This window comes from Canis lupus, chromosome 1 (genome assembly GCF_003254725.2).
Source record: "Canis lupus dingo isolate Sandy chromosome 1, ASM325472v2, whole genome shotgun sequence".
Classification (NCBI taxonomy): Eukaryota; Metazoa; Chordata; class Mammalia; order Carnivora; family Canidae; genus Canis; species Canis lupus.
In genome coordinates, this window is record NC_064243.1 from 47,409,039 (window position 1) to 47,436,762 (window position 27,724).

The 27,724-nt window shown below is 39.9% G+C and overlaps 1 protein-coding gene and 1 long non-coding RNA gene across 10 annotated transcripts in view; both read left to right on the plus strand.

Annotated features, from left to right (window-relative positions):
* Positions 1 to 27,724, plus strand: part of SNX9 (sorting nexin 9) — a 114,010-nt gene that overhangs the window by 67,524 nt on the left and 18,762 nt on the right. For 5 of the 9 annotated variants that reach the window (XM_049113988.1, XM_049113979.1, XM_049113982.1 and 2 more), the window contains exons 5-12: positions 4,016 to 4,175; positions 6,503 to 6,668; positions 8,183 to 8,333; positions 11,687 to 11,771; positions 13,855 to 13,980; positions 14,101 to 14,218; positions 22,718 to 22,848; positions 26,909 to 27,012. In XM_049113988.1, the coding sequence (XP_048969945.1) occupies positions 4,016 to 4,175; positions 6,503 to 6,668; positions 8,183 to 8,333; positions 11,687 to 11,771; positions 13,855 to 13,980; positions 14,101 to 14,218; positions 22,718 to 22,848; positions 26,909 to 27,012 (1,041 nt within the window). The remainder of the gene's footprint in view (positions 1 to 4,015; positions 4,176 to 6,502; positions 6,669 to 8,182; positions 8,334 to 11,686; positions 11,772 to 13,854; positions 13,981 to 14,100; positions 14,219 to 22,717; positions 22,849 to 26,908; positions 27,013 to 27,724) is intronic. The other 4 variants (XM_049113992.1, XM_035705423.2, XM_025422625.3 and 1 more) reach the window with 1 other exon arrangement.
* LOC125755719 (uncharacterized) lies at positions 22,856 to 25,875 on the plus strand. The gene is made up of 2 exons (XR_007412860.1): positions 22,856 to 23,100; positions 25,107 to 25,875. It is a non-coding gene; the product is annotated as an uncharacterized LOC125755719 (long non-coding RNA).

Genomic DNA, 27,724 nt, shown 5'->3' on the forward strand with positions numbered 1-27,724 from the left:
GCATTATATCATTTAATCCTTATAAAGCTGCTATGAGGAAGTTACGTTATTATATCTATTTTATAAGTGTGGAAACTTATAAAAAGAAAGAAAGGTGAAGTAAGTTGCCCAAGGTCATGTAGCTAGTATGTGATAAAGCCAGGATTCAAACCTAGACAGCTCTAAGAGCCTCTTAACCTCTTAACCTCTTAACCACTGTGCCCACATGAAATAGCAAGTCAAATCCTACAGTTTCATTAGGGGATTGAAAATTCACCCAGTGGACTGGTATTCTTATCCTGGCCCCTTCTTACTCCATATTATATATTTGGAAGATGCACAGCTTTCCTCTGGTGATCATCTCATGAATGCCCATCACTGCCTACCCCTGCATGGCCACTCTGGCTCCATTCTGTGGCCCTTCTGGCTCTACAGCTACCTTATGTTATAAATCCTTTTAGTGGATAATTTAAATGTCCTGTGACATAAGGCCAGTATAAATGAATTTCTCTATTTGCCGTATGAGGTTAGGATAGGATAGCCCTTAAATTTAGAATGCTAGGTCAGCAGAAAGTGTTGCTCTTGGCCATAAGGAGCATTTAATTTAGTCGGCATGGGGGCTGGGAGAGCATCAGACATATCAGCCAGCTCGGTGCAAGGCAGATTAATATACATTCATGATAGAGATTCAAACAAACATGCTTTGAGAGTGTGTTATACAACAAATAATTTACTAAGAATTGACTACATGCCAGGCCCCAATGTTCATAGGCAACAGGAAATGCTGGTGACCCTGATGGACACAGTGCTTCTCTGTGTCCCCTGCATACACTGTAATGGAGTTCAGAAGACAGAATGAGTGTATGAACAGATTGTTGGGTTTTCCAACATTTTGTTAAAATTTGAAGCATATAGGGATCCCTGGGTGGCGCAGCGGTTTAGCACCTGCCTTTGGCCCAGGGCACGATCCTGGAGACCTGGGATCGAATCCCACGTCAGGCTCCCGGTGCATGGAGCCTGCTTCTCCCTCTGCCTGTGTCTCTGCCTCTCCCTCTCTCTCACTGTGTGCCTATCATAAATAAAATAAAATAAAATAAAAATTTGAAGCATCGAGAAGTTAAATTCATTTCCTAGTGAATAATCATGTACTCGCCTTCTAGATTTTACCATTAACATTTTATTGTTCTTGCCTTGTCACACATCTGTCCATCCTCTATCCATCTATGTCTGTCTGATTCTTCCAGCTTTTCTACACTATGCTGATAAGGCCTTTATACCTTGGAAGTCATTGCCATTTTAAGAGAATGGTAGTGTCACGTGTTGAAAATGATTCATTTGTGATCAACCACAGCAGGTTATTTTTCTAGAAAAGACACAAGTCACTGAACATAAGGAAAATCTGATTTCCTTCTTTGTGAAAAAAATGTGTCTGTCAAGAATAATACATATTTCCTACAAATCATCAAGAACATCATTTAAAAAAAAAAATCCAGGGTGCCTGGGTGGCTCAGTCAGTTAAGTATCCGACTCTTGATCTCAGGTTGGATCTTGATCTCAGGGTCATAAGTTCAAGCCCCACATTGGGCTCTTCGCTGGATGTGGAGTCTACTTAAAATAATAACAACAAAGCCAGTCACAAAAGCCTTAAAAAAAGAAGAAGAATATCATATTAACCACTTTAAATAAAAAAAAAGTGAGTCCTTGCCACTTTATGTAAAGCATTTTGAGAATCTTTTGGGGGAAGTGTTTTTAAAATAAGACATAAGTTACTAGTGGAAGTGAGCATCTGATACAAAGTAACTCCAGTAGGAGACTGACTTTGGGAGAATGTGAGGCCAGCAGGCTCTGAGGCCAGGCCCTGAGTAGGGCAGGACTTTGACAACATTTGAGAAACTGAGGAAGAAGGCTTTGCATGCAGATAGAGTATAGCGTGAGCAAAGGCAAAGATACAGGAAAGTTTGAGAGGGTGAAGATTGAAGTGTAGTGAGGATCAGTGGTGAGGAATGAGAATGGGAGTATGATGGAAAGATAAGTTCGGTCTTGACTCGTGGACTGAGGAGTTCAGAATTTATTCCACCAGGTTCTTAATCACATGGTTGACAGAGAATAGTAAGTATTTGATACAAATGATCAAGAACAACATATTAAAAAAAAAAGTCAGGGTATGTTTGGTACCATGAAAGATGGACAAGGAAGAGGATGAGGACCTGGCAGGAGACGAGAGAAAGGAAAGCCTGAAGAAAGGAGAGAAGAGGCCACTCTGGGTTTAAAGCCTTAGCTCAGGAGAAGAACCAATTGTTTGGCCAAAGGCCTGCAGTTGGGGGGACATGAGGGTTATTGGGTTGAGGGCAAAGAAGGTGGAGGCCACAGGGTCATTAAACCAGGTCATTGTAGCCAGGATGTTAGAGAAGGGGTTGGACTTAGAAGGATCTGGCACCCAGAAAATGTTTGTGCCAGGCGCCCCAGAGGGGATATTGGGGATTGAAAACTGAGAAGTCAGAGGCCAACTCATAGGAAGGTCGTTTGGAGAAAGAATGACGCAGGCAGTATGAGCTACTAGTAACTGATACTAGACGCTACTAGTAATTGATCTTAGAGGTGGGGCCCTGGAAGTCAGTGAAGACCATCTGAGCAACAGTGAGAAGTCTGTGATCAAAGTGGAGACATGTCCAATGGACACGCCTGGTTGCCTCAGCGGTTGAGCATCTGCCTTCAGTTTAGGGCGTGATCCCAGGATCCAGGATTGAGTTCCACATCGGGCTCCTTGCAGGAAGTCTGCTTCTCCCTCTGCCTGTGTCTCTGCCTCTCTCTCTCTCTCTCTCTCATAAATAAATAAAATGAAAGAAAGAGAAAGAAAGAAAGAGAAGAAAGAAAGAAAAGAAAAGAAAGAGAAGAAAGAAAGAAAAGAAAGAAAGATGCATCAGCAGGAGTCACCTTGAAGCAAGATAGAGGGAATGTCCCAGGAAAAAAACAACAGAGAAAGCAGCACATAGTTACTAGATTTGCCTCTAAGTATTTCATAACCTAGGCAGGGGCTGAGATCATATAGGTGACCAAATAATATACTTATTACTACAAGCAATTTATAAACAAAGTAGTTCGTTTATTTTTACCATAATTAATTTTTTTGTAAATTTCATTGACTTATTTTTAAATTTAAGTATAATTAGCAGAAAGTGTTATTTTAGTTTCAGATCTAATGATACCACAATTCTGTACATTTCTTACTGTTCATCTTGATAAGTATCCTCTTGATCCCCTTCATAGATCACCAATCCCCTGCCCACCTCCTGTCTGGCAACCACTAGTTTGTTCTTTGTACTTAAGAGTCTTTTCTCGGTTGTCTTTCTTTCTCTTTGTTCGTTGTTGTTTTTTTTCTTTAATTCTGTACATGTATGAAATCATAAGATACTTGTGTTTCTCTGACTGTTTCACTTAACACTTAGCATAATACCTTCCAGCGTCATCCGTGTTCTTCAGATGGAAAAAAAAAATCATCCTTTTTGATGGCTGAGTAATACTCCTCTGTGTGTGTGTGTCTATATTCATCTATGGATGGACACGTGGCTGCTTCCATATCTTGGCTATGGTAAAAAAAAAAAAAGCCACAAGAAACACAGGGGTACCTATATCTTTTCAAATTAATGTTTTCATTTAAACACAATAGTTTTCAAAAGAACTTTTTTTTCCTTTTAAAAATACTTGCTCGGGGATCCCTGGGTGGCGCAGCGGTTTAGCGCCTGCCTTTGGCCCAGGGCGCGATCCTGGAGACCCGGGATCGAGTCCCCACATCAGGCTCCCGGTGCATGGAGCCTGCTTCTCCCTCTGCCTGTGTCTCTGCCTCTCTCTCTCTCTGTATGACTATCGTAAATAAAAAATAATAATAAAAAAAAAACACTTGCTCTGAATAGTTCACATCTGATGGTTTCCTTGATGTTGATGAAAATCTTTCTTTGCTGACATGATAGCCTTAACATCAGGCAGTGCTGAGCTTCAGTCTTCCTCTTGTACTTTATAACCCTTTGTTCCTTTTCAGTTTACATCCTATAACTCCAATTGGCCTTTCTGAATCTGAGGCAGGCTGCCTGGTGGCGAATTCTAGCCTGAGGTGTCCCGGCTGGCAAGACGTAGAACCAGAATTTCAGCCTGGCAGCCTGACCAGAAGCCTTGCCTCTGACTGTGCCTATCATTTCATGGTGAGGCCTACTCAGGACTTGATGGACATACTGGACAAATGAATGTCTGTATTTATTGTCCTCTTACTGTCCAGAATTTCTGTACTTATGGAAGTACTTATTCTGAAAATAAAACCTCATAGTTTAGAGTTTGGAGGGCACAGACTGTGTGTGTGTGTGTGTGTGTGTGTGTGTGTGTGTGTGTGTGTGTGTAGCTGAGTATAACTTCCTCCCTTAACGAAACCCACGGGAGGAAGGGATTCTCTTAAATGAAATGTGATTGTCAAGCCCTTAGCATGACTGCCGTCATTGACAGTATCCGCCAGAGGGGCTTGTGAGTATCACCATGTCAGCTGTAGATTCAGGAAATTCACAGGCATATGGATGAAATGTCCGCCTGCTGTTCATATTGGACTTAGAACAAAATCACTAGAAACTTCACTTTTTGTCTTGGAAGGTATAAGTGATTGAATGGAATCATACTTCCACGTGTGAAACATACACTCTGTTTTTTATGCTCCTGGTGTGCTGCAGGCAGTTGTCCCCCCATCTGTCAGTGAAGAATTTTAAAAAGTCCCACCATGATAGCATTCTAGAACATGAGGCTTATTAGCGTGGGTAACTTTCTTGCAAATCCCCCTCTCTTTCTCTACTTTTTTTTTTTTTAACATCAAATTTTTTTAATGTGAGAAAGGAGACTCAAATAAAGGGTAAATTTGCTATTCCAGGATCTTAGACAAATGGATTCAATATTGAAATTATTATTTTTTTTGTTTTTGAGGCACTATTTTGTTTCCTCTGAATTTATCTGTAAGTTTAAGTGATACAAGAGAAAATTGACACATTTTTCAAAATTTGACATTCTGGTGCAAAAATTTAGATTGTTTCACTTTTAAAATAATAAGCTGACGCTAAATTTCATGTGTGAAAATAAACCAATAAAAGATTTATGCTAAAGTGCTAATGGTATTCTGTGTAGTAGGCTCCCAGGTCACTTGGTATTTGTACAAACGGATTCCTAGGATACAAGAAAGAGTCAAGAAGTAGGCCCAAGTCCAGTATATGATTAAGGTGACATTTCAACTCAGTGGGGGGAAAAGATGGATATTTTTTTTCATTAAATGATGCTAAGCCAACAGACTGACTACAAAAAAAAATTAAGTCAGATTCCCATGTTATTATTTCTTCCACTGAAGGAAATTCCAGACAAATCAGAGATGCAACTATACAATCTCTTTGGAAAGCAATTTGACAAAATCTATCCACTGAAGAAGCACATTCTCATTACCCCACCAATTTCTCTTCTGGGAATTTCACATAAATGTATTGGACACATGGGGGATGGTGTATGAGGAGGTGCATTGCGGCATTATTTATGGTAGCAAAATGCTGAAAGCAGAATACATGAGCATCAGCATATGCTTGTTAGACTGTGGAAGTTAAACACAGCAGATGACATGGGGCCACAGGGAAGAGCCACATCACCTGTATGTGCTGATGGACCACGGAGAATGTGTCAGACCATTACATGAAAAAAACGAATACCAGTGCCCAGTGCAAAGTATAATTTGGGTCCACTTAGATGTTTAAAAGCAAAAAGGATCTCTGTGGGTGGGATGTTTGATTAAGTATATATAGGGAATTCCTTAGAGGTCGTTGTGTGGAGAGAATGGCAGCCTAAGTGGTAGACATATTTTTTTGAAGTGCATATCCTTTTGTTTTGCTCGAGTTTTTTTTTTTTTTTTTTAAACTGGGAAGGTATTACTTTTCGTATAAAAATAAAAACCTAGTCAAAAATACAATGGATTTACTCCAAAACAGTTAAAGTGAATCCAACAGACCCTCATCAGCATGTATAATCTCAAAAACATGGTCTAACTGAAAACAAGACAGCTTGAAAAGAGAGAAGTCCCATGTAATGTTGTGTAGGTCAGTTTTAAGAACATAAAAGTTATTTATGAATGTGTACATACCCAGTGGAGGATAAAAACGTCTGCAGGAATGGATATAGATTCAGAAAAGTAGTTGCTGGGAGTGATGGAAGGAGAAAGAGGGAGTAGAGCAGCCGCGTGTAATTGTTCCTTTGTTACTGGTTGTCGGGTTCCTCAGCAAATAGTGCCAAAGGTTAACAACAACAACAACAACAAATCAGGTTTTTGCTGCTTTTTGTGCTTTCCTTATCTATTTAAATGTAAAATTTATTATTTGAATTTAAAATTGTTTTGAACTTATGTTCGTTTTTCCAGCACCCCTATTGTATTTGATTGTTACATGATTCTTACTGAATTGAGTAATGCTTTTAAGAAGTCACAAATAATCTTTCTCCTTTTTTTTAACCCTAACAATAGGTCAGCAGCAGCAATGACCCCTGGTCAGCCTGGAATGCTTCCACATCTGGAAACTGGGACAGCACTGATGGGTGGGGAGCCAAGCCAGAGGGGGCCGCAGCGCAAAGAAACACCTCCAATAACTGGGACACCGCCTTTGGTCACCCCCAGGCCTACCAAGGACCAGGTGAGGAAGGGGGCTCTGCTGGTGATCAGCCCACCCTTAGAGTGACTAGGGAAGGCGTCCGAGTTAAAAATAGAATTTAATCAAAGGTGCGCTCTCAGGTACTCTTATTCACTAATAGCAAACCTAGATTTCTGGACTCAGAAGTGGGTAGTTGTTAATTATAATCTCTAGTCACAGCTTCCATCATCCATCGTAGAGTCACAAACGCTTACAGGGGCCAGGTGCGTGAGGCAGAACAGGCGGCCCAGTGGCTGCGGGAGACAGAAGGGGTCACCCTCCTGCTGCCAGCAGGTTGATGCCATTGTGGGAGACCCCCATTAATCTTCCTGGTCTCCACAGTACTGGAGACTAGAAATCTCCGTTTTTATGTCATCTTCCCACTCCAGAGTCTTAGCTGACACACATTTGTTTTAAAACCTTGGGCCAAAAAAATGTATATACAGATCGAGTATGACTTATCACCTGCTGGTTTATGACCTCTGACTTAATGGTTTTATCTTTTCCCTCACTACCTGGCTTTAATAGAAGTACAGAGGCAAAAGGAATCTGTAGAAGGGAAACAGTTCAAGAATTAAGCAAAAGGGTATTTATGTCTGGTCTGAAATTAAAAAGAGATCTGCCTCTCACTTTTTTTATGACCTGTGTATGAGCACATCACGCAGAAAATTGAATGTGCTGGTGACAGGGAACCTGTATGGAGGAGATGTGAAGGGTGCAGGGTCCTCTTGTAGCCCAGGAGCCATGAGTTAGTGGAAGGGCTATGACCCACCAGCTGACCTCTAGTTCTGTACTAGCTCAGCCCTTATCCTTCCAGTACATTCTGTTTTTCATTTTCATTTTGGCATTTGTCTCTCCGCTTCTCTTGGCACCCCTAGGGCAGAGACCCCAGGGCCTGATAGCAAGAGGACATGGGACCCATTCAGGAGGGAGACAAAGGCCCAGACAGTGGGAGAAGGAAGTGGCAGGGAAGGCTGGCAACAGTGTGCCCCCCAGAGACCACAGTTAGAGTAGGAGGCTGCAGGCGCTGCTGACTCCCCCATCTCATTTCTTCTCTTCCCCTTCCTTCTGCACACCCTTGTCCTTCCCTTACCGGCATTGTCATCAGTGTTAATTCCTTTTCAAGGATCTTTATGTCCCCCATCCTTCCTTCCCAGTGTTCATGATTGAAAGGGTGTTGGATCTGTTTATTTGCAGGTTTATAAAGTGAGAGGTATCCGTGTTCAGGCGTTGCCCTTTGGACCCACCACAGAGCTGCTCCTAGTCCACACCTCCCTGAAGTTACTTTGACAGCCTCATTGTTTCTGACTTGTCTTTTGCACTAAAAGGCAGAATCCGCAGTTGGAGCTCTGGAACCCACTAGAGAGCCTACACTGCACATCTGCCTTATAATCCTGTGCTACACCTTTTCTCCTCTCTTAATTGACTAACGCAGTCAGTAGCTACTGTCAGAAAATTAAGTGATTCAATGTTTATTCCATTTTTATTCACTGGTGATCTTCTGTGCGCACCCCTAGCAACTGGTGATGACGACGAGTGGGACGAAGACTGGGACGACCCCAAGTCGGCTGCTCCTTACTTCAAGGATTCAGAGTCAGCAGAAGCAGGGGGTGCTCAGCGGGGCAACAGCCGTGCCGGCTCCTCCTCCATGAAGCTGCCGCTCAACAAGTAGGTTCAAGGAGCATTGGGGAGTGCAAACTCCATGCCGAAACAGACAGGAGGTCCGAGGAGGCTTCCTCTTCTCTGGGATCTCTGAAGTTTGGGGTGTCATTTGATCATTTCTCTTTGGATCTTAGCTTTAGAAGCTTATTTAAAGAATTTTTTTTATCATTTTAAGGTGAAATACTTGTTTTGTTTAATGATCTGCCAAATACTGTTTTTACCTTAACATGTTGAGGTCTTGTTGATGTCACAGGAAAGCTAAAAATAACATTAATAATAATAACCCTCCTTTAAATGTTTTACTGTTTGTCGATCACTCACTGTGTGCCAGGCATCATGCAGAGTGGTTTCTATGTGCTGTCATGTGACCCTCGTATCCCTCTGTGGTGCATAGAATCTCTATTCCACTGTGGGAAAAACAGAAGCCCAGAGGGGTTAAGTGTCCAAGCTCACACAGATGATAAAGTGATTGAGTCAGGATCCCGATCAATCACTCAGTCTCTCAGCTACTCTGCCTGGTATGTTTTAAGACTTGATTTCACCTAGATTTCTCTTAGATTAAAACGATAAGAAGAGTTTGGAACAAGACTTGTAAGGTAGAATCCCCACAGGAAAGTATGTGAGAAGGGGTGAAAGTGGATGTAGCACTTTGGGATTCTCCAGGGGAGGGTCCTGGATGAGCCTGTAGTTCACCCCAGGGTAGCTAGAAGGAGCTAGAATTGATGACTTCCCTAAGAATCTTCAGATGCTCTCCTTACAGCAGTGTGTTTCATAAAGTTTTTCTAAACTTACTGCCACTTTTTCTCCGTGTTCCAAGTCCATGATTCAAAGCAGACAGAAAAGAATGTTAATATGTCTGGAAAAAGTTGCAAACATAAGGTTTGCTGTATATCTAGATGTCAGAGTCTGGATCTAGATCTACCTATATAAGTTTGAATCATCCCAGTTCCCCCTTAGTATATTTAAATAGCCTCAGGTGATTACAATGAGTTGTCTTTTAGCCACATATTATCCCTACTTATCACTTTCTTCCATTATGTATTTTCAGGCTTAGCTGCATGCATGATACAATTAGTCACTCATATTGACTGTATCCTAGTTCTTACAGTGGAATGTGAAGTATTCAGTGTGGTCTGCAGTGATGTAAAGTAGGGTGCTGTGTAAACTGAAGTATAAGAGCGTTTAAACCTGTTTGACTCTAAAGTATCTCTCAGTCCCATTTGGACAGTGAAGAAGCACTGACTCTGCATACACGTGTGTGGCCAGGAGTTCCTGGCGAGTGAGGCAGGGCTTTGCCTCCTGCCCAGGCTCCTGACCCTGCTTTCTCCTCCTCTCTGGGGCCCCACTGCTCTCTCGTCTGCTGTATGATCTTGGGCAAGTTGGGTAACCCTTTCGAACCTCAGTTTCCTTATCTCTGAAGTGAAGTGAAGGCTGGCTTTAATTTAAAATTCTGTCTGCCCAAAAACTTCAGTTCGGGCTGAAACCAAATCAAAGGAGTCTTAATTTGACCCGGAACCTCTGAGATGTGCCCCCACCCCCCTGCCTCTCATGCTGAGAGCTACTTAAAATCCTGTGTGTGTGTGTGTGTGTGTGTGTGTGTGTGTGTGTGTGTTTATTTAACTAGACTAATATATAAATGACTCACTCATAACAGTCATAAAAATTATTTAAGGTATTAATGTTTTTTAGCAGTTAATCCATTTTATATGACAGCTATATTCCAGTCATGGAACATAAACCTTACACTAGAGAAGGAGATTAGAAATTTAAGTGTATTTAGCATTATAAGAATCCATCCTGATAATACTCAAAGAATTAACAAATTGCACAGCCATTTGGTATTGAATGAGTCAGCCCTAGAGTTTTGCTGTGATCCCTGAGAATACTGAAGGAGGTATGAGATGGAACCTCTGCTCTCAGAAGCTTACAGTTTAGTCAAGGAATTGTCACTCTCTGTAATTCCCCAATTTTTCCATCTGTAGTTTCTAGCAAAAGTATAGACTCTTTAATAACTGTTCCAGATTAGTCCGTTGAGCATTTAGTGTATTCCCATAACTCGGCTAGGTCCTGGAAATACAAATACTTTCTCTAAGGTACTTCTAGTCTGCTGTAATGTGTAAATGGATCATGGTGATTAAGCATGATACATTATATACATAAGAATATAATGAATATAAAGAATGTTGAAGAAGCACAGAGAGAGCTGTACCCGAGGCTGTAGGGAATACTTTCAAAGAGATGATAACATAATTAGAAATAACTTTAATTTATGAGTATATATACTAGGCTCTTTATATAACTCTTTCATTTAATTCCCTTATTCATTTAATTCGCTTATTATCTTAAAAGGCAGGTCATATTGGTCCCATTCCTCACACAAGGAGACTAGAGCTCTAAAGGTCACATAGCTATTAATTGTTGGAGTTGGCATTCAAATCCAAGACCATCCAGCTCCCAGACCCCTCTTTGTTCTCTCTTGTATGAGCTGTGTTTAAAGATTGTCTAGAGGAAAGAGGATAGAGGTAAGTCATTTGAGGATGAAGGAGGGGCCCCTGAAACCATCACATTGGTCTTTAGTTTGCTATATCAATGAAATAGAAGTAGTGTAGCTGTTTTTTTGTAGAATTAATATTTCTTTCCCTAGTATAGGTATTTTGCTTCCTGAGAGTCTTTTTTTTTTTTTCCATTTATTAAAAGCACTTCTAAAACCCAAATTAATCTTGCCCTACTTGTCCAAAATACTGCGTTGGACCACTGTATGTATATTCCAGCTTTTCTCCCAATTTTAGAATGTTTGGGGTCTCTTTACTGAGGAGACCCGTTTTCTTTTGTGTCTCATAAACCAGTTCTGAAGATGACTCTAAAAGGAAATGGCACAAGTGCTTATGAATGGTAACAGCTTTTTTGGAATAATTGTGGCCTCCTAGAGGGATTATGTTGAAAGGCAGCTTTAATTTGGATGCAGAAATGTTGGCGTGTGGCCACTGCCCCATGTATTCAACTCAAATGGCTATGCTTGCTACTTTGTCCTCCTGTGCCCTGGGGGACAATTTTCTAGGCTGCCCTTCACTCTTTGTAGGGTGATAGAGTGTTTTAGATCCAGTTAAGCAAATAGAGTACCCATAAATATCACACCTTCTGGAGTCAAACTGTTCTCTTACCAGATTAAGCCTAATTAAATGACTAATTGGCCATTGAACAATCTGATTACATTAGGTTTCATTTACCAGTTTCCTACTCCTGGTACATCTGAAAGGCAGAACAAGGTTAAAACTGTTGTATTTCAGTCTATGAGGACAAGAGTTGTAGAATTCTATGAGGAAAGACCTAAGACTCACGACATTTGTCTTCATGACTAGGTTTCCTGGATTTGCAAAACCTGGAATGGAACAGTATTTGTTGGCCAAGCAACTAGCAAAACCCAAAGAGAAAATTCCTATCATTGTAAGTTAGCTCATTTTTGTTTGCTTGCTTTGTTTCTAATTAAGCTCTTTTATAATACCTTAAAGTTAAGAGGGTTATTAGTCTTCTGGAGGGTATTTTTTAACAGATTTAATGTTCCACATAACTGACAATATATATTAGTATTGTAAGAATGCTAAAGATAATTAGCATTAATTAATGCCAGCCATTATATGTAGATATTTTTTATTTTTACCTTTAAGATTATTAGTAACTGAACTAACCACACCTATAGTGTATATTCTTTTAATAATCTTTCTTCTCTAGGGTGTCTTGAAGTATCTTTTACATGCTGTCTTTCTACCAACTCTGTATATTTAGCTAATAAACCCAATTCAAATATTTAGTTTCTGCCCTGGCAAAGTACATGCATATTATCAAAAGATGCCCTTTTCACTGCCTTGGTAATAATTAGTCTGTCTTCCAATAAACCAGCTGTCAGGTCACAATAAGGTGCTAGCAAGTAAAAGCTAGGAATTAGTGACACCATTAAGAATCTCTCTCTTAGAATAACTTGATTATTACATGTCATGGGCTTTCTGGTTTCACCCAAATGTCAATTGCTGATAGATGTTCTGTCCTAAGCACTGTCTAGTGCTATATTTCCAGATGAAATTCTGGAAAAGAGAACTCTGGCTATCTTTTGACTCTATTGACTTAACCCTGTAACTGTAGGATGGGGTTGGGGTTGCCGGAGAGTCTTGAACGTAATCACCATGAACCCAAACAAGGCTGGAGAAACATCTCATCTTATTCTATCATCTCTAGGTCCTGGGAAACTTGATAAAATGCATAAACGATACTGGAATTTTTTTTAATTATTATTACTTGTTCCTACATCTTTGAAAAGCTTGAAATCCTAGAAGCTCCAGAAAAAAGTGTTGTGACCAAGAGCCCCTTTTCATCCTTTTTCCCTCAAAGTGAATTTGGGGTAATTATCTTAAGTGACTAAAGATTATTTTAATTTTTAATTTTTTAATTAAATTTTTAATGTTTAAATTTTTTCTTCAGATTTTTTTTTTTTTGTAAATTACTGAACATGTATTATTCTTTTCACTAAATTTAAAACTCCACAGGACTAAGAGCCCTCAAAAGGGACTTTATCACAAGCACGATAGTGTTGGAACTAAAGTACCTCAACATCAGAGTTTTTCTGTAAGTTTTAGGTGGCCCCAGGCCCATGTACCCTGTAGGCCAGCCTGCCTATGCATGTTCCTCGCATGGAAAGGGAAGCCGAAGGATAATGCCTTCGAGTCTTCGGAAAGCCAAGAGAAAGCAGATCCATGGTTCTTTACTCTTAAGGCACAGTAACCCTGCCCACTAATAAAATGCAATCCCCTGGATCTTAGGCCCTACTTGATCAGAATTGCCTCTCGGTCCCAGTCGCTGAGGAAAGTTCGTCAGAGTCTCCTGTTCTACAGCTTTCAGCGTTTTCTGGATCTGGGCTCCCTCTTGAGGCCTCATAGTAGCTTATTGTCAAGATCTCTCTAGTCCCCTCGTAAGATTGTTTGGGTCCTGGTCACCTTCCCGACCTCATAACCTCTGAACCCCCGTACCCTACCCCCACTTTTTCTTCTTTCTACCTTTAAAAAGAATTAGGACTGAATATGCAGAGAATGAAAGTAAGCATTGAGAAAGTTGGAGGGAAATTTGACATTGTCAGGACATCCAGGTGTGTAACTTTATATTCCACAAAACTACTAGTCTGTGAGAGATTGGAAATTTTTAAAAACTTGGCCTTCATCACATATAACTAAGACACCTGGACTAGAGAGAGGAAAATTGTGTTCTATCCTGCCTCCCCTGGAGGGGAGGGAGATAGACCTCTCTTCTCCATGGCCTGAGATGACCATGTGGGGAGCAGAAGGATTTGCCCTAGCAGGTGAGTCTTTAAATATAACCTTATCAGGAATAGAGAGCATTTATAGAACTTCACAGAAAAGAGAAAGAATGACCCTCCAAAGGGACTTGTAGTCCTAAAAAGAAAATCATTTGACAATTTATATCAAATATATTGACTGTTTTTCCATGTGACAAAATTAACTCTTCCTGAAACATTATGTAGGTTGGAGATTATGGCCCAATGTGGGTTTATCCTACCTCTACATTTGACTGTGTGGTAGCAGATCCCAGGAAAGGCTCCAAAATGTACGGTCTGAAGAGCTACATTGAATATCAGTTAACACCTACGGTAAGTATCTAAATTATCAAAAATAGATTTGTGCTTGCATTCCTAGCTAAAATTTGCTTTTTTCTTCATTGTCCATAGTTGGCATTGGTAATGTTTTCTTCTCCTTCCCTTGTCTTGTAGAACACTAATCGATCCGTAAACCACAGGTATAAGCACTTTGACTGGTTATATGAACGTCTCCTGGTTAAGTTTGGGTCAGCCATTCCAATCCCTTCTCTTCCAGATAAGCAAGTCACAGGTGAGTGCACGTGACACTCAGGATAACAAATAACAAGACAGTGGATAGAGCATCTTTCCTCATGTGAATCAGTAGTGACGTTTTCCATCTTCTAGAACAAAATGTTTGAGTTTAGAAACAGTGGCTAAATACTATAAATCTATATATACTGTACATGTATTTGGAAGTTACCTAAACACCTAATGAGAGTGCTTCATAAAATTTTCTATCAGAGTTCTTGTATATGTATCTTAAGTTCTAGCGAACTCATTGTGTCCTTGTTGCTACTTGATTGCCTATAAAAGAAATGTGTGAATTTTTTAAATGTGAAAAGTGACACCTGAAAAAATAGAAATGATCCAGATAGCCTGGAATGGAAATAAAAATGTATGATCCAAATGATGTAAACATGTCATGCAGTCTAGCCATGTTGTTTTCGTGGAAGCATCAGAAGCCACAGAGCCTCTAAGTATTAACTTAAGATGTTGCCAAGTTCTCCACTCAATTATTTTGGTGACTATTAATATTTCAGTGTTTTTGTTTATCATTATTACCCTGTTCCATTTATTTAGGGTGTCCTATTTCCCCTGCTCCCCGTGCCTCAAATGATTTTCTGGTAGATAATTCACAGTGCTACCAAAGCCATTTGTAAATATGCAGTCAGAGAGTATTTGTTTCTGTCTACTTTGAGAACTGTCACTGTTTTGTTGTTTTACATCTTTAGCCTAGTATAGAGCCTGGAATATCAGTACTCAGAACTCAGTATGTTTGTCTTGGAATAAAAGTGTGTAAAAAAGCTGAGCTTTACTGAAGATTAGAAAGAGTTTTAATATGTAGCTAGAACATTTGCAACTAAGTGAAACTATTAAGTATAGAAAGGAAAGAATCAAAGATGAGAATAAGGCTTACAGAGGTCAGCACTACAGAGGCCTCAAGACCTCAAAAGGCTGACCTGAACTCAGTTGGAGGAGGTGTGGAATGCATGAAGGAAGGCTTCTTTCCTGGGGGTCAGGGAAGATGGAGAGGGCTTAGTCCTCGCTCAGCAAGAGTAAGATGCAGGTAGTTTAGAGAGGGTGGGGAATTCGGCGGCCAGATGGCAGAGCCAGCTCCAGATGCTTTCAGTTTGGGGAGGCGGGGCACGGGTGTCCCTGCCAACCAGATGTCACGGCTCATGCACTGCCTCCCATCAGAGCCGTCCAGCAGGCTCTGCTCAACACCGCTGGCTCAGGAATTGGAATCTCATTCCAGAGCTTGCTCTGTTAAACTCACAAGATGTTCATCAACTAGTCCTTAGCTGGAATGAGTTACCCTAGGATAAGAAAGTTATTTTTCTCCTTAGAACTTTACTTTGTGCTTTACTTTGTTGTACGCTTAGGCTTCTCTGAAGTTTTTTGAGGAGATGGAGTTTTGCTTTTTAAAGACGTTGTTTTGATTGTGACTTTTTTTTTTTTTTGAAAACTTTTCAAAAATTTCAAATCGTGCATAGGAGAGTGGAGAGTGAGGCTGTGTTGCCAGATGGATCATGTGTTGTGGCCATCATCTGGGCAGAGCCAGAGCAGCTGAGTGAAGGCCACAGAAGGGCAGCCAGGTGGTGTAGATGGATTGCTGCTCCCTTCCACCCAGAGGTGTCCTCAGGCCCCCAGTTCTGGGCCCAGCTCAGATAGTCACTGTTGCTCCTCTTGGTCATCCTTATTGTTTGAAATCACGGCTTTCCTTTTACAAATTTATGTCCATGAAAAGTTTGGTTCTGCCTTTCTCCTTGCTTTCAATTTTCAGTCTGTTTCCTGAATTTTATACTATCCTTTATCAACTTGATTAGCACAACAGGTGCTTTGTAGTAGCTAAATAAACAGACTCATGAGCTATTTTGGGGCTGTAGGGATTCCTCCTATCTTTTAGACTTTAATACATTGTTCGTTCTGAATCTAGATAACTCAGTGCTGTTTTAAAGCATCATGGAGTCACAGTTCTCCACCCCCATACCAAGGTTTGGTTTTTTAAAGTGCAGGCCCGAAGCCAGGGGGATGTCCTAGAAAAGCAAGAAAGCAACAGCCGCTCGGTCTGAAGAAAGTTGAGCTTTGATTCACTGACTGGGATATGTGCCGAGGAAACCGAAAAGCACAGAAGCCACTTTATTTCTCCTCTCTCTCGTTTGCCTCCTGCCTGTGGTCCCCACAAGATCATTATTATATAAACTCGCCTCTCACTTACATCCTGGAGAAAAGAAACAGGAATGCCAAGTAGATGATGTCATGATATTTCTGTGGACTTGATAATCAATCTCTGAGAAACTTACAGCAAGTGCTTTTTATTTGTTGATAGATCTTCTTCATTGTGAAATAGTATTGGATGAATCTGGTTTTATTCCTGGGTGCCAGACTGGTACTCTCCCATCCTTGGTGAAAACCTAAGATTCGTTGAAAGTGGGGAATTAGAAATCTCTCTCCCCTAACCTTCTTTCTAGTTCTCTGGAACCTGGTAGGAAAATCCTGACCTGTACAAAATAACATCTAAAGTCAGAGTTCAGAATAAACCAGCAATGTCAGAAAATATTTCAGGAGGAATAAGAATCACTAATAATTAGTTAATTTCAGTCAATGAGTACGTTATAAACTCTTCGTATAACTCACTTTCTCCTAATAGAGAATTCAGTGTAAGCCAGGTTGATGCTGACTTACTGGGTCTTTTTTTGCCCAGGAGGTGGGTCAACTTCTTTCCTAGGGCTCAGACTTTGTTTCTTCATAGTTTAAGCTTCTGTAGCACTTAATCTGTACTCCTAATAAGTGCAAAATTTGAAGTGTTTTATTATATAGGAAGTGCCCAGACCCATCATGCTGTTCAAGTGACACCTCTTAGGTAAGGAGTTTTTGCTACGTGGATCTGTAATGCTCTTCCCTTTAAAAGAAATTTGTGCTTATTTGTACTTGTAACTTCTAAAGGAAAGGCCATGGCTGCACTTTTAAATTTTTATTTGTAAACCTCTGTACAGTAAATTCACTCCTTTTGGTGTATAGTTTTAAGAATTTTGACAACTACCACTGCAGTCTTATAACCACAACTATGTTCAAGGGACAAGGCAAGGCGTCCCATCACTTCCCCAAATTCCCTTGAGCTGCCCTTTTATATTCAACCCCAGCCCCTAGTTCTAACCCATGACAACACTGATGTGTTGTCTCCATATTTTTACCTTTTCCAGAATATCGTTATAAATGGAAGCATTTAGACATGCCTTAGGAAGCAAGAAAAATCTCAAACAACCTAACCTTATGCCTAAAGGACTAGAAAAAGAAGAGCAAACAAAGCACAAAACCAGCAGAAAAAAGAAGTAATATAGAGCAGATATAAATAAAATAGAAACTAAAAAAAAAAAAAGGTAGAATGGATCACTGAAACTGAGAACTGGTCTGTCCTATCCCCCGCCTCCCCTCCTCGCCATAAAAACGGAAGCATACAGTGTGTAGTTCTCTGATTCTGGCTTTTCTCACTCGACAGTATGCGTTTTGTTTATCCATTCACTCCTTGAAAGACGTTTGGGTTTCCAGTCTGGGACATTTATAAATCAAGCTGCTAGAAACATTTACATAAAAGTTTTTATACGAGTGTAAGTTATCATTTCTCTTTGGTGAATGAATACCTAAGGGTGGAATGACTAGATCATTTGGCGGGTGTATGTTTCATGTTTAAGAAATTGCCAAACTGTTCCAAAGCAGCTGGATCCCACCAGCAGAGGATGAGGCTGGTACCAGGGGCTCCACATCCCTACTTCCACTTTGGATAGTGTCAATTTTCCTCTATTTTAACATGTCTACTAAATATGTAGTGGTACCTCATCATAGTTTTAACTTGCATTTCCCGTATTGAGCATCTTTGCCTGTGCTCATTTCCCTTCCATATATTTTCTTTGGTGAAGAGTTTGTTTATTTTTTTTTTAATTTTTATTTATTTATGATAGTCACACAGAGAGAGAGAGAGAGGCAGAGACATAGGCAGAGGGAGAAGCAGGCTCCATGCACTGGGAGCCCGATGTGGGATTTGATCCTGGGTCTCCAGGATCGCGCCCTGGGCCAAAGGCAGGCGCTAAACCGCTGCGCCACCCAGGGATCCCGAAGAGTTTGTTTAAATCTTTTGCCCATTTCTTATTAGGTTGTTTTGAGAAATCTTTATATTCTGGAAACAAGTCCTCTGTCAAATAAGGTGATTTGCAAATAATTTGTCCTGAGCATGGCTTGTCTTTCTCTCAACAGTGTCTTTCTCATAACAGAAGCTTCTCATGAAGTTCAAATTACCAATTGTTTCTTTCATGGATTGTGTTTTAGACATCATGATGAAAACCTCATTACCTAACCCAAGTTCACAGTAATATTTTCTCCAGAAAGTTTTGTAGTTTTAGATGAATTTCAAGTTAGTGTTTGTATAAGATGTGACTGTAATAAGGCAGAAGTTTATGTTATGCACCTGGGCATCAAGTAGTTCACTGTCTGTTGAAAAGTGTTCTTTTTCTGTTGAATTTCCTTTACATCTTGTCAAAAATCAATTGAACATATTTGTGTGGTTTTATTTCTGGTCTATATTTTGTTCTATTGATTTGTGTGTCCATCCTTATGCCGACACCCCACTATCTTGATTAGTGTAACTTTATAGTAAATCTTTAAATCGCATAGTATAAATTCTCCAATTTGGTTCTTTTTCATAATAACTTTGGACTATTTTTCTTTTGCCTTTCCAAATAAATTTGACTCAATTTGTAGATATTTAGAACTAATCATGCTGGGACTGTGATTGGTATACATACAGTTAGTAATTGTTATATCTCCCTGATGTTGTGACTCTTTTATAATTATGAAATGTGTCCTTTTGTGTCTAGTAAAATTCCTGTGCTAAAATCTATTTTGTTTTTTGTTTTTTTTTAAGATTTTATTTATTTTTTCGTGAGAGAGACACAGAGAGAGGCAGAGACATAGAGAGAAGCGGGCTCCATGCAGGGAGCCCGATGCAGGACTCAATCCCGGGATGCCAGGATCCCGCCCTGAGCCAAAGGCAGACGCTTAATCACTGAGCCACCTAGGTGTCCCTAAAATCTATTTTGTCTGATGTTAATATAGTCACCCCAGTTCTCTTATGGTTGCTGTTTGCAAGACCTATCTTTTACCATCTTTTACTTCAGTCTGTTGCTGTCTTTGAATCTGTATCTCCTGTTGACAACATTATTGGAGATTGCTTTTTTTTTTTTTATCACATCTGGCAACCTCTGCATTTTGATTAGAGTTTTTGGACCATTCATATTTAATCATTATTGACTCAGATTTACATTTGCCATTTTGACATTGTTTGACTATTGATCTCTTCCTCCCTTACTGCCTTTCTTTTGTGTGAAATATTTTCTAATGTGCTGTTTTAATTCCTCTCATTTTTCCTCTAAATTTTATTTTTTTAAAGATTTTATTTATTTATTCATGATAGAGAGAGAGGCAGAGACACAGGCAGAGGGAGAAGCAGGCTCCTTGCAGGGAGCCCGACGTGGGACTCGATCCCGGGTCTCCAGGATCACACCCCGGGCTGCAGGTGGCTCTAAACCACTGCGCCACCAGGGCTGCCCATTCCTCTAAATTTTAAAAATTATATTCTTAGCGGTTGCCTCAGTATGCATCTTTCTGTAATATCACAGCATACTTCATATGAATACTCAATTCTAGTAAAATTGATAGAAACTTTTCTCCAGTATAGCTCTGGTTCCCTCTCTCTGTTTATGTACTGTCATATTTTATATCTATATCTGTTATAAACCCAACAATATGGTATAATAATTATTGCTTTCTACAGTCATATCTCTTAAGAGAAGAAGTTGGAAAAAATACGTATTTTATGTTAACCCACATATTTGTAGTGCTCTTCATTTCTCTCTGTGAATTTGGGTAATTTCCTTTTAGCCTGAGGTAGTATTTTTTTTTAGCACAAGGGACTTCCTCTAATATTTCTGTAATACAGGTTTGTTGTATATGTAATACAGATTTGCTATATATATATATATATATATATATATATATATATATAAAATTAGTTTGCTCATCTTTGTTTGTATGGGAATGTCTTTATTTTGATTTTTGAAGGATAGGTGTGCTGGTTGTAGAATTCATGGCTGACAGTTTTCCTTTCAGCATGGTGAATATGTCTTTCCATTGCTCCTGACCTCCATTGTTGTCAGATGACTAGTCCATCTATTCCACTGATTACATACACACGCGCACATACCACTACCACCACCACCACCACACAAAATGAGGCATTTTTCACTTGCTGCTGTCAAGATTTCATTTCTGTCTTTCAGCAGTTTAATTCTGCTGTATCTTGGTGTGGATATCTTCATATTTATCTTATCCAGGGTGAGCTTCTGGAAATCAGATTATAGGTTTCCATCAAATTTGAGAAACTTTCCTCTATTATTTCTTCAAATATTTTTTCTTCTTCTTTCTCCCTTCTCCTCTGGGGACTCTCATTACCAGTGTATTGGTATGCTTTATTTTCTGAGGCCCATTCATGATGCTTCCAGTTTTTTCTCTCTATTCTTCATATTAGATCACTTCTGTTCATCTGTTTTCAGATTCATGGATTCTTCTGCCATCTTGAATCTGCATTTGAACCCTTAGAGTGAATTTTTAATTTCAGTTATTCTCAACTCCAAATTTTTCATTTTAATATTTTATAAGTTCTTGAGAATCTTTGTTTTAATTCCGTGTCATATTTGCCTTTACATTTTAAAATATAACTTCCTTTAGTTATTTGAGTATATTTCTAGAAGCTGCTTTGTCTGCTAAATTCAACATCCAGATACACTTAGAGATAGTTTCTGTTGACTACTTTTTTGTTGGTATGGGTCATACCTTGCAATTTCTCTGTATCTCTCTTGATTTTTTGTTGAAAACTGAACATTTTAGGGAATAAATTTTAGCAATCTTGATTCTGATTTTTCCTCTTTTAACTTTGGCTTCCTGGGGTTCACCCTTGCGTCTGTGTAGATTAGTGGGAAGCCTGCCTCAAGCCAGTTAGGCTTCTGTCCTGTGCTGATGGATCTTCGTGTGGAGAGGGGACTGCATTCAAAGCTCAGATAATTTTCAAGTTGGCTACCCTGGCTTTTTGCTTTTTTGTGGGCCTTTTTGTGTCTCCTTTACAAGTGTGTGCAACCTCAGAGCTGGCCAGGTGTGTGTGCCTGGCTTGGATCCCCTCTGGCCTCCACTGTTTCTGCACACAGCTTCAGCCTGGAATATGCTTGACCCAACCATGCAACCTTGGCTAGTGGAACCACTGGCACTTTATCTTGACCAGCCTCTGGATTGTCACTGCCGCCACCACCAAGCATGGGCATGTCCCACCACTCCAGGTCAAGCCAGCCTTCCACCTCACCAGGGAACCTGAAGCAGCCAGTCTTCACAGCCTGTTCTACACTGGTAGAGCTTCCATGTCAGCCGAGGAGAGGGTGGGGAGGCACAGGGGCAGTGGGAGGAGATGGGAGCAGCCTCATGCCAAACAGAACACTGCAGATTTCCACGGTTCTTGCATAAAGGTTAGCAGTTTTGCAAGTATAAACACTTCTCAGATGGCTGTGTGCCTTTGGTTGATTTCCAGAGCACTTATTTTTGGTGGGTTCTGTCCAGTTTTATAATTATTTTGGGGGGATGGGAATAGCTGATTGCCTCACTCAACTGTAGCTGGAACTTTCATCTCCAGAAGCCTTTTAACTACTAGTGGTTTTATTTGGTAAGCTTATAAAAATGTTCAGTGTTCATTTGATGTTTGGTATGTCAGATTTGTTAAGCTGAATTTCTGCTCTTAAAATAGAAATATCACTCATTAAGCTATGTTTTAGAATGGTCATAAGTTCTGAGATAGTAGCTTTTACTACTGCATTCATGGAAAAATTGCTTTTTCTATTTTTGGCTTTAATTTTTAAAACCAGATGGAATAAAAACCACCGTCCTGAATTACTTTTCAAAAATAGTCAATTTGTTTGTGTTTTTGAGATTTAATTAAAAATGTTTGGACACGTTTTTATAAATAGAGAAATGTTATGCACTTTGTAAGACATTAAATTGTATTTTCTTTCCCCTTTCTTGCCCACAGGGCTTCATACGGTCACACAGAACTGGCATAGTCTTAGTTTATCAGACAGAGAAAGTTGTTCATACCCAGATAAGATTTGCTTTTAAATTTTTTGAGAGCTTAGGGATCCTTGAGGAAAATCGCATTTTGTAGCTGTGATTTTTCTTGTCACAATTAAAAAGTTTATTAGCTTGTTCAATCAGAATCGTTGTAAACTAAAACATCTGTCGTATCTTTCCCATGGTTCTCTGAAGCATTTGCTGTGTTGCAGCTTGTTTGTAAGTTAGTGAAAAACTGCCATGGTCTTTTACCTTTTACTGAATGACTTTCTCCCAAGTACCCGCTGAGACAAACATCTTCGTTTGTGGTGACGACAATTCTCATTTTACACCGCATCTTAAGTCACTCTTGTTGTGCACCTTGCAGGTCGCTTTGAAGAAGAATTTATCAAAATGCGCATGGAGAGACTCCAGGCGTGGATGACCAGGATGTGTCGTCACCCAGTAATCTCAGAAAGTGAGCTTTTCCAGCAATTTCTAAATTTCCGAGATGAAAAGGTAGGACCTTTTATTGTGATAGTCTCAGGTCATATTGAGAATTATTACGTTTGCATCAATTTTATGTCTGAAAGTTAATAGGATGTTGGTTAGCTATTTCTTATTCCCTCCAAAGACCACGAGGGGCAGAACCCTAGATCCTAACCAGAGGAAATTAGTCCTGCTCTGTGGAAGAACTGCTCGCCAGAATGGTCTTCCATAAACTTGGAATAGAGTGGCCCAGAGTGGGCAGGAGGTGAAGGATATGATAAGGTGAGGAATGTTTTTCCCCAAGATGCTTTTAAAGATAGGAAAGGCCCCAAACAGTGCAGAGTATTTTAGTCTCATGAAGTCAGGGAAGTAGAGTGAATGAGTTCTTAAGATTCCGTTTTGACCTTGCAGTGTGATAATGTTATGAAAAGAAAAGTAGATTCAGAGGTAGACCATCCTTCTCAAAACCAAGTCATTTTTCCAGAACTGCAATCCCAAGTCCACAGTAATGAATGCCAGTCTCTCTTTGTCCCCATGGCTAGTCATTCTGCCAGTGGCCATGTGTTCTTTGTTGAGAATCAAGAAAACATTGGCTGTCTGACATCTCATTATTGTCCTGCTTTGGAAACAGTTTTCTCTCTCTCAGTAAGCTTTTACTCTATATTGTATCTTTTTATTCTGTAAAAAGATGTTTTCTCCATCTTTCTCTTATAACAAATATTACATATCTTAGAAAACAATGCAGAGAATAAAAGCATGAGTCAGCTCAGATGCCAACAGCAGATATGAAATACATTACAATCCTAGAAAAAAGTCATGACTTATTTTCAAGTTTATTTAAATGCTAGAATATTACATACTTTGTTAGAACTTTCAGAGATTTACTCGCTAAACTGCTTTATAGTACTTTCCCCTTGTTAATGTGAACACATTTATAATAAACATAAATAATCAGGCACTGTATGTGTTTACAGACATAGGCATACACTTAACTTAGTATAAATATTTGGGCCTTATTCTCAGTTACTGCTTATTTCTAGAATTGGCAGGCTCATTCATTTCAATGTGTTACATGTAACCAGGCCAGGAGCTAGAAAACATGGAGGTGCTTCAACAATTTTTGTAGAGATCGCAGGTCTAGCCCTACAAGCTGCCCTGGAAAACTCTTATTTCTCTGGTGAGATGTAGTGGTTCATTCACAATATGCCCTGTAACCACTGGGTTCTTCGAGTGAGTTCTGTCCATCAGTTTTGTTACTCTTTAGACACAAAAACTATAAGGCATACCCTCCCAAGTTTGTCGCCTTACTGTTACCCACAGGACTTTAACAAAAGTCCTGATTTTACAAAGATTTGATTTAGAAAGCACTTCTAAAAGTTGTGTTTTATACAGAATATTGTAATTAAAAATAATAATAAATCTAGACACTGGGAACTTTGGATGGATTTGATATAATAGGAAAAAGAAAGAACTTGGATTCAGGGTGCCTGGGCTCTGCTTCTAGCCCCTTCTGTGGTCTTGGCCACAGTTTCCTCACCTGCTAAATGACAGTGTAAAACTAGATAATCCAAAAAAAAAAAAACTAGATAATCACTAAAAGCTATGATTCTTTGGCCAGCAGTAGCTTGTGTAGATGGATGGACATAGAAGACCTACAGAAAAATTACTAGAAATAAGTGGTTAGTAAGATAGCTGGATATATGACTTCACATATTTACATACCAGCAGTAAACACAGAATGAAAGTCTATAAAAAACTATCACAATAGCATAAAAATATATCTGGGAATAAGTACAAGATAATGTACCCAAAAACTCTACATAAAAAACTATGAAACATTTTTGACAGAAATAAAAGAAAAACCCAGCTAAGTGTTCCAATACTGTTTCATGGATTGAGGAACAGAAAAGATGCTATATCCATGTGGAAAGTCAGAGCACTAAGAAAGCCAAGGTGCTCTTAAAAATGAAGGAAGTGGGAAGAGGGCTTTATTGGATATTGAGACTCGTTACAAAGCTAAAATAATTTTAAAACCATGATATTGGCATAAGGAGAGACAAACAGACCAGTAGAACAGAACAGAGTGGACACTTGATTTATGGCAAAGATGGTGCTAAGTACAGTGGGAATAGGACAGTCTTTCCAGTGAATGATGTTGAGTCAGTTTGGTGGTGTCATTGGGGAAAAATGAAGTCTGGTTACCACTCATAGCAGTCTACTATTGATTTCATTAGATTTGACACTGGAATTGCGGTTATGTTTTTAAAACACAGCTTTATCTATTAAAGATATTTATAGGTGAAATGACACTATGTTTGAGACTTCCAATAAAATCAGCAAGAAGAAAATAGAAGGTAGAAAGGAGGAGAATAGAAAAACCAAGACTGCAAAATGTTGATACCTGTTACAACTGAGTCTGAGCGGGGCTTAGACTTTTCTCTGTACTTCTGTATGTATTTGAAAGTTTCCATTGTGTAAAGTTTTTGTTGTTGTTGTTGTTGTTTTAATCAGCTCCATGGGGCACCTGGGTGGTTCAGTAAAGCATCTGCCTTCGGCTTAGGTCATAATATCAGGGTCCTGGGATCAAGCCCTAGCTCTGGCTCTGTCCTGAGCAGGGAATCTGCTTCTCCCTCTCTCTCTGCTCTGCCCCCTGCTCATGCACACTCCCTTTTCTCTCTCTCTCTCTCTCTCTCTCTCTCTCTCTCATTCTCTGAAATAAATAAATAAAATCTTCTTAAAAAAATCAGCTCCAGGCGATTTGCAAATCTAATGTGAAAGGCAACACAGTAAAGCTTCTAAGAAGGTAACATAAGGGAATATCTTCATACCCCCAAGGTAGGAAAGGATTTCTGAAATAGGACACAAAAATGATTAATCACACAGGAAGAAGCTGATAAATTAGACTATATTATCATTAAGAACTGCTCTGTATCAAAAGAAGCCTCTAAAAGTGAAAAACAAGCTAAAGATCTGAACATATATAACCAACAAAGGGCTGCATTTTGGAATATATGAAAACCCATAGAAATCCGTAAGAAAGATAACCCAGTAGAAAAAGAGATTTGGTAAGGTACTTCACAAAAGGAAGTACCTCAGTAATCCACAAATGTGTAGGACAGTGCTTAACCTCATTAGTCATCAAGCAAATGCCAATTAAAACTACAGTGAATACAAGTGCTCACGTCCTCAAATGACTATAATTAGAAAGACTGACCAAACGAAGCTCTTGTTGGACTGAGGAGCTTTCTTTACACACTGCCAGTGGGTGTGGAAATGGGTAAGACCAGTTTGGAAAGCCATCTGGCATTACCTGCTAAATTTGAACATTTTCCACCCTAGGGGTGTACCTGACCCGTAGGTGCCCACGTGTACAGGATATGTGTACATAGCAGCTTTACTCATCACCTGGGGGGCCTGGGGTGGCTGCCAGTGGGAGGATGAAGAAATAAACTGGGGAGTAATCATACAGTGGAACATTGTGCCACAATGGAATCGATGCACGGCAGCTCTGATAACACTGTGGATGTAGCTCGTAAGCACAGGGTTAGCACAGGAAGCCAGACACAAAAGCACACGTATATACATGGTCTTTTTGGTTCAAAAAACTAGTAGACCCCCTGATGAGGGACTTGTGCTTAGATGGTAAGACTTGAAAGGAAAGTGAGGAACCAGGAACCACTAAGGAAAGGATAATGTGTTACTTGTTCTGGGAGTGAACAGGGGGTGGGGGGGGGCGGTTGGGATGGGACACATGGGGGCTTCTGGAATGCTGGCTTGTTTCTCTTGGTCAGGATTCCTAAGGGTGCTTATGTTCACTGTGTTACGTTGCTGTACATGGGGAAGGGGCAGTGATGGAACCACCTTACTCTGAGGGCCTCGGGCTCCCAGGGACCCCTCTGTGTGTTGGCACTGTTCGTGCACCGAAATTACATTTGGGATGTAGAGACATCCCACGGTGCCAAGGGCAACAGCACGGGAGCTGCTGCCAAAAATTAAACATAGTCCATCACTGAGCCAGTTGCATTAGGGAATTTTGAAACCTATTTTGACACTGCTCCCCCCTGTAACATTATGATGTTCTTATTTGCAGGAATGGAAAAGTGGGAAGAGAAAGGCCGAGAAAGATGAGCTGGTGGGAGTTATGATATTTTCCACCATGGAACCAGAAGCACCTGACTTGGACCTACTAGAAATGTAAGAGATATTGTCACACTTCCCTTTTTCCCAACCTGTGTCCACCTTCTGTGCTGACAGGCCTTGGCTGGCGTCACCGACCTCAGCAGAGGTGCAGGGTGTTGAGCTAGACCGCATGAAGGTGTGGGGGCTGTGGTCAGGTGTTCAGGAGAGCCTCACTTGTGCAGGAGAGCGCTCTCTTTCTAGCCATAACATCAGGTGGAAGTCGGCTTCCTTTTTACCTTCAAGTCAGTGATTTCCTATCTGGTACAGTGGTTTCTAATCATTTCTAATAAAGAATGATAAAAGAAAATGGCATAGAGCACACCCATGTAATATTCAACAAAGCAGAAATCTCTGATTATTGCCTTGAAGGAAGGGAATCTCTAGCCTGCATTTTTGTGCTATTTTTTAATTTGTTTTTTTAATTATGTAATTTTTTTTAAATGTAGGCTTGGTTGAAAATCAAGTAGTTCCTTTTCTATTTAAAGGCCAACAAGAAATCATGGGGATTTTAAGTTTTTTTCTTATAGAATTATCACTTATGTTACCAAACGTAGAGACAAGAAAAAAAAAAAAAAAAAAAAACACACAATCTTGTAACTACCCAAAGAGAAAAAAATCAATGCTAATATGTTGGCCTAGGTCTATATAGTCTTCTGAAACATCACCTGCACAGATATAGCTCAGGGAAAAATTGTTACAAAAAGGACCTCATGCTATGCATTGTCTT